The sequence below is a fragment of the Rhineura floridana genome, chromosome 3 (assembly GCF_030035675.1).
Source record: "Rhineura floridana isolate rRhiFlo1 chromosome 3, rRhiFlo1.hap2, whole genome shotgun sequence".
In the NCBI taxonomy this organism is placed as follows: Eukaryota; Metazoa; Chordata; class Lepidosauria; order Squamata; family Rhineuridae; genus Rhineura; species Rhineura floridana.
The window spans coordinates 22,203,003-22,220,075 of NC_084482.1; the positions used below are offsets into that span (position 1 = coordinate 22,203,003).

At 42.7% G+C, this 17,073-nt stretch overlaps 1 protein-coding gene across 1 annotated transcript; it reads left to right on the forward strand.

The window, feature by feature from the left end:
- Positions 1 to 800: 800 nt before the first annotated feature.
- Positions 801 to 17,073, forward strand: CELA1 (chymotrypsin like elastase 1). Its single transcript, XM_061622048.1, is given in 8 exon segments — positions 801 to 903; positions 1,401 to 1,495; positions 4,417 to 4,517; positions 5,707 to 5,835; positions 8,889 to 9,022; positions 9,835 to 9,980; positions 11,779 to 11,928; positions 17,056 to 17,073. Coding segments are annotated over 8 exon segments (876 nt in total).

The following is a 17,073-nucleotide window of genomic DNA, read 5'->3' on the forward strand; positions in this document are numbered from 1 at the left end:
GCTTATGTTCAATATACATTCCATTGAAAACAATGCAATGTGGTTAGATGGCATTCATGTTCAATTACACATTATGGATACACATGCAATTCTTGTTCCAGTAAGTGATATGTGGACAAAAGCCTGCCTTCCATATGTAGTTCTCTTTAGCTAGATTGAGGTCACTGTAAATAATCAACCTTGTAGGAAGAGACCATGTTTCTTCTATGTTCTGTAAATTCCAGGCACATATTTGTGCTGTAAAAAATTAATAATCATCCAGTAATAATTCCCTTATTTGTTGCTTTTTTTAAGAGCTAAAACAAACTTTTGCAGAAATTCAGCAAAATTTCAGCTTTTCTCTCTTATGACATATATCTTGGAAAGTTTCACATTTTTGCTTTTGAAATTCAGCTCTAGGAGATAATTTTTATAAGACAATGATGCTTGTGTCAACATGTTAAATTCAATAATTTTACACTCATTTTTTCCTTGCTAAATCTAAGCGCGTTTGTAATTGGGAATGTAGCATACAAGATCAAATATTAGAGTATAAATTTTCAAACTTTCAAGCAAAATCCTTAAAGAGATTTTTTAATAATTTGGAAGTCCCAAATCTTGTTTCTGCTCTAAATAAAAATGACACACACATAGATTTTCAATTAATCTGATAGACCTCAGCTTTGTCCTTCAACAGAATTAAAACAATATGTTGAGACTCAGAGGAGCAAGGTCATTTTGTGTTTGTGTTTCCAAGTCATCTGTGACTTTTCCTGTTGCCCCCCAGTAATGGCTGTGTTAAAATATTCTATCTTTGTGACATGCAATTCCTAAGGTATAAAAGGAGCTCTGACCAAGACCAAAGATCCACACACTCATTCACCGTGCTGAGGCTTTTCATTGTGGCCGCCATTATCCTCTGTGGTAAGTATTTATTGATTAGCATCTCTGTTTCTGTAGGACTGAAAATGGGGGAGAGGGTTTTTTCCCTACTGCAGGATTTCCCAAATGGTGGTCCATGGACCATCAAGCCTTTTCAGGTTGTCCACAGCGTTTCTGCGCATTTATGATTGAAGATGGGACAGAGGGTACATCCACCGCATTGAATATTCATATTGATTTTTAATTCCAGTTTAAGTCCAATTCTTTTAAAAAGTGGGTTTGTTGTGCTAGGGCAACAGAGCACTTTAATCCACTTTAATTGCACAAATCTAAATTTCCCACTTGAATCCTTCCTGCAAAATAGTGACAGTCTGGAGGCAGCCAGATCTGCCCATCGCTACTCCCAGCAACGCACCCAGGGCATAGCCTCATAAGACCAACTCTTGAGTTCATTCAGTAGCCGCTGAAAGATGCTTCTCTTGTACCTAACAGCTCCAGTCAATTGAGATTGTGCTGTTCACACTATTCTACTCTTGAAGGGTGTGCCTCAGAGGACTCACAGGAGGAACACAGGCGTGTCGTTGGAGGCTATGAGGCCAGGAGGAATGCGTGGCCGTCACAGTTAGATGCAACAGTCTCCTCTCCAGGCAATGAAAATTTCCCCCCTTTTCCATTTTGACAATATTGAAAGCAGCTGGGGCTGTGGTTTTCAGTGTGAAAACTGGGCCAAAGCAAAAGAGCTTATTCAATCCTCTTGCTCCCTCCCCCTGTGCCGCCAGTCCTTTGCTCAATGTTGCAGCCTTTGCCCGGTTCTCATATTGGTTTTGCAACATGCTGCAGGCAATACTTACAATACTGTTTGTTCCCAAACGATAGCATTTGTGCTGCATGGTAGACAGGTGAAATAGAGGGAATCGAGCGTGGTCAGAAAAAGTGTTCTAAAGAAAATCTGATATGCCTGCTTACTAGCGTCCCCAACTTGGTGCCCCCCAGATGTTCTTGGACTACACCTCCCATCAGCCCTGGTCAGCATGACCAATGATAATTGATGGGGGAGCTGTAGGCCAACGACATCTGGAGGACACCAGATTGTAGGGGGACCACTATATAGGTACTAGCCAGAAAGTTACAGTGCTTTGCCATGGTTGGCAAGATGGTTAAACTAATTCAATGAGACATTACATAGTTTTGGAGGAGGCACGCTTTCCTCCACTGCGACCATGCCATAACAGGTGATGCCAATGCAAGCAGGCATCAGTACCCCTACACCTGCAAGCTTTCTCTGCCCCAGAGCTTAGTCTGGGCCCGGGCAAAGCCCTGGAATCTGCAAAATGGAAATGGACTGCCTTCAAGTCGATCCCGACTTATGGCAACCCTATGAATGGGGTTTTCATGGTGAGCAGTATTCAGAAGTGGTTTACCATTGCCCTCCTCTGAGGCTGAGAGGCAGTGCCTGGCCCAAGGTCACCCAGTGAGCTTCGTGGTTGCATGGGGATTCAAACCCTGGTCTCCCAGATCATAGTCCAAAGCAGTAGTCAAATGAGTGAAGTGCCACACATTTAAATAATATAAAATAACAATAAAATGATGATAAAAATGGAGAGGGGCCCTAGAATGGGAGCCTGTGAAAAAGCAACAGATGCAGGTAGGGTTTGTGCTGCTGCCAGCTGGTTGAAGGATTTTTTTTCCTTCTCCTTTTTGCCACACCAGCAAAGAAAGCCGATGGGCATGCTGTGCCTGTGAAATCATAGTACTGAAGTCTAACAATAGGCAGCTTTCTTTCCTCAGATTCTTACACTGAGGACCAAACTTAGCATAATATAGTTGCACAAATGCAACTTAACAGATACATCTTTGAAAAATGTAAATAGCTATCTGAGAGGTCTGACAACCATCCTTTTTCTCACACAAGAGCCACTTCCAAAATCATATTGTTGTGCGAATGCAATAGTATTGTCTCAAGTGAAGAGACGCCTATCTTCCTGGCAGTTTTGAATAGTTCTGTTTAAATGTTACCTACTGGCCTTTGATGGCTGGTGGCTACACTTAAGCTACTAGAGATTTGCAGCTGGCACCTACCAGCTTGGAAGGGGGCTGAAGCTAGTGGTGCGTGTGCATGTGTGACAGAGAAACCGAATGAAACAAGCAGGCATGGGCTGTGTATGTACATACCCCGGAGTGTTAATGCACATGTAGGTAGCTTGGCACAGATCCAGTTTTTCTGTGTGCACTTTTGCGCACGTTCATCCACACATGAGCACTTTCAATTGTACCTTTAACTCAGTGTTTCTCATCCACACTAGTGGGGAGTGCTTGATGTGACGTATTTGCACTGTGTGTTGTCATCCCCGCCCCTCAATTAGTACTTCCTCACCCTCTGTGAATTTTGGAACCCTACGGTCTTCTGAGAGCCTTTGTAAATGCCAGAATGCTCAGGGCAAGTAAGCCGTGGGTAAGGTCCTGAGAATGGCTCAGGATGCCTGTAAAAACATCTCTCCTCTATTCTCATATGAGAGACACCACATCACAAAAAATGCACATTGTTGACCATTTTTCTGCATGGTGTCCTTAACTGAAGGCAGTGCCCAAACATAGTTTTTATATGTTCATCATCATACATGTTAAATATTATATACACATGTGTGCAATATATATAGATGTAGGTATAGTTTATATCTAACACAAAGCTTCAACATATAGAATGAGAATAAAGCGACAATATTTTTATATAAATCACCCTTATTGATATTGCATTTACAACTAATAATAATGTTACCTTTCTGTGCAATGTCTGGATATAACAATCACCCCAGCTTTTGTTTTACACAGTTGCTGTCAAAACATTGTAAAACCATAGCTTGCATTTGGCAATGATCCATTTCTATTTTTTGTTTTGCTATATTAATAAAATTAATGCATGTTATCCCAAAATTATGCCTTTGTATTTGTATCCAGAATCTAAGTCAGGAAACAAAAACACTTTATTAAGATTCTGCAGCTCTCAGGCATGCACCCATATCGTAGCACCAACCATTGCACAGTTTTAATGAATGGTCTGTTGGAGAAGGCCCTTTCAGCAGACAGTCTCAAACACTCACTCACTCAATCTAGCTGCACCCAATCAATCTGGCTACAGATGCCTCTAGTGCACCAATGGGGAATCTCAGGCCAGGGGGCCAAATACGGCCCTCCAGGCCCCAATATCCGGCCCTTGGGACTTCCCCCAGGCCACACTGCCTGCCCATGTCACATCTCTCACCGACCCTACTTTGCACTCTCCTTGATTGTTTTTCCATCACTGGAATGGATATTTGCCTGGATGGGAGGGGGTGAACGTGTGTAAAATTAACCTACTGTACAAAATTAAAATTGACACATTAGTTGCTCTAGCCACTTTTAACTCTGGCTCCACCCACCACTGGCATGCAGCCCCTCAAGGTTGCTGAGAAGGGAAAGTGGCACTCAGAGTGGGGGAAAAAGGTTTCCCACCCCTGTTCCAGTGCCAGTAATGTAGCGCTCACTCCCTCACACACATACTCTTTCCTCCACATCTAGATTTCCCTCCAGTACTATTCAAATGGCGGCTGGCATCACATATTCGGCGGGACGTTGGTTAAACAAAACTGGGTACTGACAGCAGCTCACTGTGTGGACAGGTGACAATGAACTATGTTTTCCTTAGCTAACCTAGAGAGCTTTTAAACTGGTTAATACTGGATTAGTTTTGTGGGGAATTTTCTTTCTCATTTTGTTAATTTTATTCTATATGAAAATATAAGAACACTGGGGAATTGTATCTGTTCTTTCTCTTTCTTGCATCTTTTCTTTCTGTCTTCAAAGCATAAGCCACACTGAGTCTCTGGGATAATGACTCAAATGGAGTGAAGAACATTGGGTGCAGCCTTGTAGTCCTGGAATACAAGAATAGTTCTGAACTCAGGGCTGGCACCAGAGGTCAGCCAGGTTGAGCCCTGGCCAAGGGCCCCTGAAAAGCCCCTCCTTAGGGTGGGTAGATAGCACTCCCATTCCGTGATCCATCACAGTGTCAGCTCCCGACTCTGCCACGGATCGCAGAGAGGGAGCTCCCAGGCACATACCCCTACAACCATGCAGGCCTGTGACACCCGCCTGCATGCCTCACCCCACCCACCTATCCCTTGTGAATGTTGGCTGCACTGCATGTGCATGCCTGCCATCAACCAAGATGGTGGCTGAGGCTTCCCTAAGGGACTGATGCCCCTGCCACTGTCTTGGTTGATGGCAGGCATGTGTGTGCAGCACAGGCAGCATTTACCACAGCAGGAGAGGAAGGTGGCATATGCGGCCGGATGCTGGGGCCTGGGGCAGGCTGGGGCCCAAGGGCCCAGTCATGCCTGGTGCCAGCCTTGTCTGAACTGATTTGGTTTCATTTTGCTTTTTCCAAACTATGCTTCCCTTTTCAGCCTATGTTTATAAATCTTTTGAACTGGATGGCTCTTCCAATTGGAATATGTGTCATAATGTAATATCTTTCCATGTGTCATTGCCTGTTATATTTTCAAATCCACAGAGATAGTAGCACATCACATGCGGTCAGGGCTGGCATCAAGGGCCAGCATGGTTGGACACCTACCGAGGACACACACCCCAGCAGGGGGCCCACTGACAAAAGCCCCCTGAACCACCCACCACCTCCTTCTCCTCTTCACCACTGCAATCTGCTTTACTACAACACAATGAACTTTTTATTTACTTCTGAGTATTTAATGTCTTTGGTCAAATGTTGGAGGATATTTATACATATTCTGTCAGGGCCTGTGGAGAGATTCTGAGTTGGAAAAGTAACCCATTTTCCATTATCTCCAGAAACATGAATTTTCGTGTGGTTGTTGGTGACCACAACGTTTATCAGCAGCAAGGCACAGAACAATATATAAGTGTGGGGCATATCTTTGTGCATCCATATTGGAACAGCAACAATGTTGCAGCAGGGTAAGTGTTGTCCTGAAAATATTGCCTAACTACATAATCTTGTACCATGATATAACATTGTTCACATAAGGTCTGGGATCCAATGAGCTGGTTTAGGCACACGTGAGAGTTTGGACAGGCCCAGGGTTTCTTTGTATTTTTAGCTGGAACAGCAAACTGCAGTGCCCCATATCACAATCTGCTTTTGAAAGTCCCCTCAGTTCCAGAATTGTTAGTGTGTGCTCTGTCCTGACTCCTGACCTCCACATAACCTAGTCCCGGCTCCAGCAGTGAGCCATATAGGGCAATGTCCAAGGGCCCAGGAGCTCAGAGGGCCCCCTCATTGGCCCAGCCCAATCCTGCCAGCTGATTCAGTTTATAGATGTTGCTATAATATTATATATTATTTATTTATGTACTTTGTACAAAAAAAATTTCTCTCCAAAAAAGAAGTAAGTGGAGGAAGCCAAGGATTAATTTTAGATGTGTGGGAGTGGGGTATCCGTTCAGTGACGAAGAAAGGGCGCTCAACATTTGAAAAGTTCAAATGCATTGTTTTTCTTTGACAAATAGGAGACTGCCATATCAGTCAAGGCTTTTTACTTTAAAGTGGTGGGGCAATGAGGGAGGAGGAGTGTGGTTTGAGGAGGAAAGCAAAGGGAGAAGGGACCCACAGATAGCCCAGGCCCAAAGGCTCCCAGAGTCGGCCCTGAGTGGGAGCCTACCACCTGAGAAGGGCCTAATCAGGTATCAAGTAGGGTCAGGATGGAGTTTGCAGGACCTTGAATAGGTCCAAGAGGACAACTTGCTAAGACAAAGCACCACGTTTAGAAGCTAGTCTGGTAAGAATCAACCTGCCCAAGAGCAGAAATGGGGACCCTCAGGCCTGGGGATCAAAAGTGGTCCTCCAGGCTTCTTTGTCTAGCTCTCTGGATTCTCGTCAGGCCATGCCTCATCACCAGCCGTGCTCTGTGCTCTCCTTGAGTGCTTTTGCCTGTCTAGAATTTGTCTTTGAACTGTGATAATGCCTCGGGCTTGCCTGGATGGAGAGTGATGTGTATATGGCTGGAATGTAGCCTGCCCTATATGCATTGCCTAAGCCAGTTTTGCTTTTGGCTCTACCCACCATTGGCAGGCGTGCACACACCCCAGAAGGTTACCCATGAGGAAATATGGCCCTTGAAGAGCGTCAGTTGAGCTCCAGTTTTTTGCTCTATTCAGAGGTTAGCTAATGTGTGGAAAGGGAAACCATGCCTCCTGTCCCTGACCCCAAAGTTATGGGGCCAACTGGCCCTCCCCCAACAGCAGTTCAGTGAGCACATTTGAAGAGGGAGCCTGTGCGCATGCAGCAGCACACACCAGTGGCAGCTGGTGACTCCGTGTCAGCGGGGTGGTGGAATCCACTCCAGGTTTTAGTCTGAACTTTCAGGGTGCTGTCAGCACCTTGGACAGCTCTTTGAAGGTTCAGACTAAAAACCAGAGTGAATTCCACTGCCCCACTGACATGGAGTCACCAGCTGCCACTGGTACACACGTAGGCTTTGTCTTTTTTTTTCATGCCTTTGCATTTAATGTGCAGGTGTTGGGGTGGGACCAGTGAGCACTGCAACTTTGGAGGCAGGAGGCTCAGTCTATGAGGACAGCTAACCTCTGAATAGGGCTAAACTCTGGAGCTCAACTTGGGCCTTTTATCCCTCTTGAGCCAGACAAATTCTCCCAGGCTTCACATCACCACTCGTTTCTGAAGTGTAGAAAGTCTTAAAAGGGAAGTTCTCTGGGCTGGAGCCTAGCAGTTAATCTCCTGTCAGGCAACATCCACATCTTACATTTAAAGCAGTATCATGCCACTTGAAATAGTCATGGGTTACCCCAAAGAATCCTGGGAACTGTAGTTTGTTAAGGGTGGTGAGAGTGGTTAGAAGATCCCTCTTCCTCTCACAGAGCTGAGGCTGGTGGGGGCAGTGTACCATCCACACTCATGAACCAGCCTCCGCTGCTATCTGGGCCAATGGTCTATCTTACTTGATATAAGGCAGTTGCGTATGCTCATAAAGCCTCTTGGGGGCTCACTGAACTAATTGCATAGGCTTTTTTGTCTTCTGGCAATAAATTGAACTTCCTAAGTTTATAACGTTTTAATAAAAATATAGATTCAGGATCTTCTGTTACTGCTGCCCTTAAAAAGAAAAGCTTTTAAAGTGTTTGCCATTCCAGTTGTGTTGATTAGAAATCCAATCAGAGGAAGTATGCAAGAGAAGCAATTCTAAGGCCCATTTCATTATCCTAGGGATAGGGAATCTGTGACCTTCCAGATGCTGTTGGACTCCAACTCCCATCAGCCCCAGGCAGCAAAGCCCAATGGTAATGGATGATGGAAGTTGTAATCCAACATCTGTAGGATACCAGGCTGGGGGATGGTTGTACTAGACATTTCCAAGAGAAAATGGAGGAAGAAATAGACATGGGGCGGCCATGTGTATCCCATAACATCTCACTCCAGCTTTAGAGTGATATTTGCTCCAATCTACGACATATTTGGGGAAGTTTTTTGTCAGTTCACTATGCGTTTAGACATCTTTTAAGATAGTAGAACCAAACTTTGCATGATGGTTCCTGAGATCAAGGCTATTCTCTATGTTTGGATACAATTGAATGTCATTTTTAAATCAAGATGGCAGGCTGAACCGTTTAGAACTGTACTGATTTTAACTACTGATTTGAAAACTATACCGATTTTTGGGTTTCTTGGAATTCCCGAGCAACGTTGGGTACACAGCTGCAAGTGACTTTATAAAATTATGCACATAGGATTCAGGAATACGAGAGAACCTGGAAAAAAAACTGTGTACATCTCTTACGGATAACAACAAAGTGGTGTTTGTTTACTTAGCTTTTGGTTACATGGATATGGCTCTTTATCATATCAGGAATTCTTGTTAGTCACCTCAGTTTCCTCTGAAGAAGCATGAGATATAGTTAAAAATAACATGGCGGTTCCTGTTTTCTTCATTGTCTTTGAAGAAAGTTCTGTCATTCTTTCTTTTCTGACCCTTCTCTCCGTTTGTGTGTCTGTTCCTTGACATTGCATAGCTTCGTCTCTCTCAAAGTGCAAGTCTGAACAGTTATGTGCAGCTCGGTGCTCTACCTCCAGCTGGTCAGATCCTGCCCAACAATAATCCCTGTTACATCACTGGCTGGGGCAGGACCAAGAGTGAGTAGTGGTGTTACTGTAACTCAGGTGTGGGGCACATCTGGCCTTCCTGATGTGGCTGAACTGCAGCTCCCACTATCCCTGGTCATTGGCCATGCTTGCCTGAGCTGAAGCCTTAGGAGGAGAGAGTGTTCTGCCGGAAGCCTCAGGAGGGGGGAGTGTTCTTGCACTCAGGTCCTGCTTGCGGGCTTCCCCCAGGCACCTGGTTGGCCATTGTGAGAACAGGATGCTGGACTAGATGGGCCACTGGCCTGATCCAGCAGGCTCTTCTTATGTTCTTATGTTTATGTTCTTATGATGGGAGTTGCAATTCAGCAACATCTGGAGGGCCAAATGTTCCTCAAACCTGGTATAATTCCTGCAATGTTCCAGGCCTTGGATTCAAGGCTGCATCTCTGGCCGATTTTGGCTAAAACTGTAGATGCTCACTATTTTTTCATTCAAACCCTGATGCATCAGATAAGATTGTAGCTGTTGTACAATAAATAAAATGTCATGACAATTAGTTGGCTATAAATGGAGGATGGGAAATCTGGAGAATTATAACTTACTCAAAGCTCTGCTTTCCATATTCTTAGAGTCTTATCCAAATAGTTAGTGCTGTTGTTCAATCCAATGTAGGTTTGCCACCTTGTTTTTGCCCCATGATGGTTGTGGTGCCTTGGGAAAGGCAGTCTATGCCAGTTAGGCTAACAAGTTATTCATAATGTTCTCCACTACTATAGCTCACAAAGAGGGAAGAGAAGGTGCTATTGAAAGATTGCTGTTTTCTTGGAAAGCTGAATCCTGGTCTCCTGTGTGTTTTTCTACAGCTAATGGGCAGCTAGCAACAGTTCTGCAGGAAGCCTATCTCCCTGTTGTGGATTATGCAACCTGTTCTCGTTCAAACTATTGGGGCTCCACAGTGAAGACTACCATGGTGTGTGCTGGAGGTGATGGGACACGCTCTGGATGCCAGGTAATCCAGTGCTAGCAAAATGTATTGCACAAATCACAGTTGTTTTTAGACTGGAAACTGGTCACATCCACACCATAAAGCATCCCCCAAGAAACCTGGGAACTATAGTTCGTTAAGGGGGGTGAGAATTGTAGCTCTGTGAAGGGTAAACTACAATTCTGAGGATTCTTTGAGGGAAGCCATGTGCTTTAAATGTGCTTTAATGTATAGTGTGGTGGATGTGACCTAGTTTGGGGAAGTAGATTCTCTCTCAATTTATCAGGCAGATTCTTAGATTATAATCTGAATTGTATTTGATGCTGTATGTGTGTGTCTGCAGTGCTCTGCACACGGCTGCTATTCTGTGGGAAATCTGGGTGAGGGAGAAGCAATCTTCCAGCCCTCATACTTTACAGTGTGCGGGCAAAGCCTGCTGAAATTGCTTTCCTCTATCTGCACATCTAGTACTGTTTGCAAACTTTTCCTTTGTGTAGATATTGAACTGCATGGGTGAACCATTAATTTATTTTTTAACACAGATCACACATAATCTTGATATAACTCAGCAACTAAATATCTGATGATAAAACTTGCCACTGAAGTATGAATTCAGAGTGAACAATTATGGTTTGTATTTGAATGGATTTCATCTATTCATGAATATTTTTGCATTGCCAAACACCAGATTTCTATATTCCTGCTTAAGGGACATATGCTTGCATAATACTCTTCTGTAACCTCCCACTTCCTTAATAAAGATGCAGCCACCAAGAATGCATCTATCCTTTGTTGTTGCTGACTAGAACCAGCACAAAGACCACATAATTCACTGCTGATTTTGAAGATAATATGTATCTACAGAATAGATTGAGCAGGTATTCAAATATAGCTGAATTTACATCTTGTCAATCTAGTGCCAAAAAAAGTCCAGCCTGTTTTAAAAGCCTGTGCAGTTTCTGCAAGTGAACCATTTCCTTCCTTGTCAACTCTTTAGTTTTTTGTTGGCTGGGTTTGGGTTCACAAGATCCACAGTCCATTTGCTTGCGTGGCAGATTTGCTTTAAAAAGCAAGTCTGTGGCTATGTACACCCCATTCATAAAGCACATGACTTTCCCCAAAGAATCCGGAGAACGGTAGTTTATTAAGGGTGCTGGGATTGTAGCTCTGTGAGGGGTCAACTACAGTTCCCAGAATTCTTTGGGGCAAGTCATGTGCTTTAATTATATGGTATGTGCCATTAATTAAGATAGTTCCATTGGTGCCAGTGGCAGCTTTCCTCCTGGAGATAACACTGTGTGTGTGCCTGGGGATGGGGGTATTCTTGTCAGGAACACAGCACAAGAAGTGTTAACCCAAGCACCCCTCCTCACCACATATCACAGTCCTGATTATCATTCCCTTACCCCCACTACTGCATTTTTCAAAAATTACAACTCTGTGAGGTAAGTCAGGCTGAGAGGTGGTGACTAGTTGAAGGTCACCCCGTGAGCTTCATTATTTGAGTGGGGATTTGAACCCAGGTCTCTCCCCGGTCCTAGTCCATCACAACCACTACACCATACTGACAGAGTTATTTACTACATGAACACAAATGAATCCGGATGATATATGAAGTGTACAAGATACCCAGTTTGCTTGAAACAAGGCCTCATGTGTGCAACATTGTGGTAATATTTCATGCAACACCTCATACTCCCTATACGGACCCTCAAAAAAACAAAAGCAAAAAAGTCTTGTTCAATTGTTTGAGAAATAAATATATAAAAAAGAAAGGCATGCTGGCGCTGCATGTTTTCCATCTTTTGTTTTGTACTTTCAGGGTGATTCTGGAGGGCCATTGCACTGCCTGGTGAATGGGAGATATTATGTCCATGGAGTCACTAGCTTTGTTTCCAGTTCTGGCTGCAATGTCTACCAGAAACCCACGGTGTTTACTCGGGTCTCTGCCTATATTTCCTGGATTTATACCGTAAGTTTATTTCAGTGTGCACCAGTGAGGTGGGGACTGCATTAAGGAGGAGACCAGATGCTCATGGGAGTTTTCACAGCTGCTGTTTTGTTTGGCGCTACAACTATTGCTCAGTTTAACTGTCATGGCTTACCACCACCACCCCGACAACGACGGTGATGAGTCCTTTTTGTTTTGTTTTTCAATTAATTTTTATTCAAATTTTCAAAATCTAGACAATACAAAAAGAAAAACACAAATTAAAACTAATACAATAAAAAGAAACAAAAACAAAAAAAAAACTATTGACTTCCGATTTGTCGTAGTTCAGCTATAGGTCTATAATATATAACAAACCTGTCTCTTGATAAATTATAAAATCACCTTCCTCCAGCAGTTATCTTAGTTGGTATCAAATCTCATTAACATCATATCATTTTACTCTTCTACAAAAAGTCAAAGAGAAGTTTCCAATCCTTGAGATATACGTCCATCAATTTTTTTCTAGATAGACATGTCAATTAATCCAACTCTTCAAGTCTATTAAATCCAGTAATTTCAAATCGCTCTTCTTCCTTTATCCGTGTTGATTCCATCTTCCATCTTTACACACCCAATAATCTTGCTGTCATAGTCATATAATAAGAGTCTGATAGGGATTTCCTTCATCACAAATATTTTCTTGCCATCATGTCCGAACGTATCACTGAAGTATTGTTGCAGAACCGCATCTCTGTTCCTCTTTTTTACAGAATGCACTAGCACATCTCTTGAAGGGTTTTTCATTATCACAAAACAGGAATTAATTCTGTAAACTTTCTCCATTTCAAGTTCCATCAAATCCTTCCAGTCCATGAATTTTTTCGAACCGATGATATCTTTATCTCCAATCTCTTCACCAATTCCTTCAGGGACAGCGCTGAATTCCAAACAGTAATATTTGTCTCCAGGATCCATCACAGCCAGGAAATCCAAATCTTTTTCCAAGACCATATTTAATCCAGTCTCCAGGGCTTGAACCTTCCCTTTAATTTTTCTTTCATCCTCTTTTAATTTTCAAAATTTATCTTTGTTCTCCTTTCTCATAGAATCCTGAATTTCTTTCAGCTCCTGTCTCATTTCGCCAAATTCACTTATCATCACTTGTCTGTTATGTCTGAGTTCTTGTTTTGTTAACTTAATCTCATTCATTATTTTCTGAAACATATCTAAAGAGAAAGTCCCTTCTTGTACATCCATGATCTCAACCACCTTCTTGATTGTCATTCTTAAAACCAAAAAAAACACAATCCATTCAATTTCCTATGTCCCAAGCAAAGAACAGTTTATTTCTTTATCCAGTTACAAAGGAGTTAATCTTTCAAGCCGGCTGACGTCACCCTCTAGACAAGACGAACTGCCTTATCTCTTGTATGTCCAAAAGTGCCAATACAACTTTAATTCACAGCATCCAAATAATTAGTAGCAGGAAGAATGAGCAGATTCGTCAAAAAAAAAAAAAGTAAACCAGAAAAAATAGTCCCAGACATATATTACTCAAAAGTCTTATAAATCAAAAAAAAAAATCTCTTTAAATTAGAAACCCCTCAGCCGTTTGTAATCTTTATAATGCTGAATTCCATGCCAGCTTTTTGCAATAAAAATAAAGATAAACTATTTCTATTTTCTTCCCCTTAGCTCCGTGAATAAAAGAGAAAGCTATGACTCACCCAGGGTTTCTTAATTGCTGGTTCTTTGACAAATCTCTTTAGCTGTATTGATAACAAAATAATGAGAAAAGACAGGAGAATGCTTGCCTGTTAATCCGTTTTTCTTTGAAGAAAAAAAAACGTCTCACTTAATCAGTTGAGCTGGTTGGAAATCCTAGCTCCGTCCGAGCTGCTGGAAGACCTTCTTTCGCAGAATTCCAGCCTCCAACAAACACAACAAAGCTCTGTGGAAAATCTCTACGTTTCTTCCTTATCCGGAAGAAATTTTCCCCAGTCAAAAAGCCCTTCTGACTGGTTTTAAAACTGAAAAAGTTTCCACCAAGACGGGAGCCCGTCCCAGAGGCAGCACAGGCGGAGCGATCCTCCTGGGAAGTCCGGTGATGAGTCCTTTTTGAAAGTGCATGGCATTCCCCCCCAAATGGGAAAAGAAAATGCCACTAGACAGAGATAATGATCAATTAATGTGAGGGGGGTTGTAATGAATCTGAGGCTACATACACATTAGTTGCTTAAAAAGCAGCGAAAGTGTTTTGTCTGGGTGTAGTTTGACACGAATCTACCTGGTTGTACACATTGTTATTGTTTGATGGGAATACATCCAGTGCTGATGTCAGACCTTTCAGGGCAGCCCACAGCAAAGCGTTTCTACTGGACACACCTCAGACTCGCAATGGGTTGATTGATGAAACAGTTGAAGTCAGTGTGAATCTGGGAAAACATAAGCAATCTCAGAAATCCCGGATTTTGAGTAAAAAGGGGCAGCATTTGACTGATGCCACATGTTCCCAGATTCACAACATAGAAGTGGAGATGCACTGAAACCAGTATAGCTGTAAGTGTGCCCATTGTGTGAGTCCATGAATGTAATCCACAGAATGAGGAGAGGGCTGGCATAAAACGCAACTTTCAACTGCAGAGCTGCTCATTCATTTGTACAGCAGCAGTCTCAGGCCTTTGTCACTCCCACTGCACCCATCTGACCTTAGGGCGTGTCCCCAAATTATCTGTTTCTAAGAAAAGGTTGAATGGTGTCCTAAACAAGGGAGTGTGTCTAAATTATAAACTCTTGTACAGTGGTTATGCAATGGTTGCTGTTTCGGGCTATTCCAAGGATAGCCAACATGGTGCTCACCAGAAGTTGTTGGATGACACCTCCCATAGTCTCTGACTACTGACAACGCTGGCTTGGGCTGATGGGAGCTGGAATCTAACAACATTTGGAGGACAGCACATTGGCTACTCTGGGCTGCGGATGGAAAGATCTGTCAATTTTGGCTCTCTCCATTTCTCTTTTTTCCAATCTTAAATTCAGTTCTCCACATTTCTGCAGCAATCTGTGAATATTTTTTTTAATCCTCTTGAAAATTCTCCAGCATTTTAGTGCGAATTTCTTCTAATAACGACATTTTTGTAGGCAGTTTTGACTAATGTACATTTTTGCAAGCCATTTCTCATAATATAATGTAGTTTTGCATGTTATTTTCACTCATATATTCATTTTTATGCACGCTTTCCCCTAACATATGCATTTTTGTGAACATTGTTTGGTTGGTGAGCAGCATTGCAAATTTGAGATGTGCAAATTTCAAAGGACGGCTGTGTTTCAGTTCTCATATTGTTTCTGAAAGTGCAAATTGATAAATTCAGCTTGAAATGTGAACAGAATCAAAATTCTTGCCCACTCTGGGCCATGCTGTCAACACCAATCCTGTCAGTCCCCAGTCCACCTTAAGGATTGGCACAGTTTTAATGTGATTGGTGATGGGTGCTCAGTATAGTGAATTAAATTGGCTCACTTGGCCCTTGGAAACTCGGTCTGGAAGCAAGTGCAAATGCCCCTTTGTAAGACTATAATTCCTAGGGTTCCTTTTGGGGAAAGCTATGACAATTAAGCTAGTTTAAATATAGATATTTAAATATATAGGGTGTGTGTGTGTGTAAGAGAACGTATATATTTCAAAAATCTCTGGGGAGCACAGAGCTTCTCTGTTTGCCCTCCACAGGTACAGATAAATGGCAATCATTCACTTGTATAGGAGAAGATCAAGTATATGGTCCCATGAAAACACGGTACAGACACTTGACTGAAGCTAAGCAGGCCTGGTATGGCCAATGCCAGGAAACCCCATGGATGCTGCCTTGAGTTACATCATGCATGAAAGAAAGGCACATAAAAATGTAGTAAGCAGGTCACTTCCAGCTTTTGAGGTACCTAGCCATAATAAACAAACAATGATGACACAAAACAAAGCCAAAGTAAGGCACCAAATTAACAAATGCTTTTCTGGTCTTGTTCTGTGCCGATGCACTTATTATTGAGGGGAAAAAATCTAGCTTTGGTGCAATCTTATAGTTGATATGAAGCATGGTGAGCTCACTCAAATGCTATTGTCCCATAGCAGCTCAATGATGGCTTTTTACCTGCTTTGCAGCTCTGAGCTGCAAGTGTGTGCCACATTCTGGTCCGATACGGAAAAAGCAAATTGCAAAACTTTATCAAACGCCAAATAATTAACAGGTGTCAGTGTGGTGTAGTGGTTAAGGCAGCCTTTTCCAACCAGTGTGCCTCCAGATGTTGTTGGACCACAACTCCCATCAGCCTCAGCCAGCATTGCCAATGGTCAGGAAAGATGGGAATTGTGGTCCAACAACATCTAGAGGTACACTGGTTGGGAAAGGCTGGGTTAAGGTGTTGGACTACAACCTGGGAGACCAGGGTTTGAATCCCCACATAGCCATGAAGCTCACTGGGTGACCTGTCACTGCCTCTCAGCCTCATGAAAACCCTATTCATAGGGTCGAAGTCGGGATCGACTTGAAGGCAGTGCATTTACATTTTAAATTTGAGAGCTCTTTTGAGCTGGAAGCCCAGGCCAAATGCCATCCCCCCCTTTGCCCTGGTAATAAAATTTAAACAAACAAATGAGGTATTCATTCCATAAAGTTACTACTCTTAGTAGCTTCAGTCACTAGGAATGAAACCAGCTGCTATCTGCATACACCTGTCTCTCCTGGATTCTGTTTCTTACAGAAAGATGGGAAATCGGGAAGTGTGTGTGTTAATAAGTATGAAATACAGAGAGAGAGAGAGAGACAGAGAGAGAGAGAGACTAGCATATAAATAATATAGGAGTTGGAATCCTGCATACCTTTTTAGCCAGGAGCTTTTCCTCCTTGGAAACGTTATTGCCATAAGCTTCCTTGTGAGGAAGCTGTGGCACTTCAAAAGTTGTTGACTGCATCTCCCATCACCCCTGACCATTGGCTCTGCTGACTGTGACTGATGGGAGGTGGAGTTTTAATAACATCAGGCGGGCCACAGCTTCCCCATTCGTAGCCTATGACTATGTGCCTTTAATAAAAATTGTGTCTTTAGAATTCTTCTCTTCTTTAGTTTGAAATAATGTAAGAGTAAACTTTTTTAAAATTCTTCTTTCAGGTAATTTCCTCAAACTGA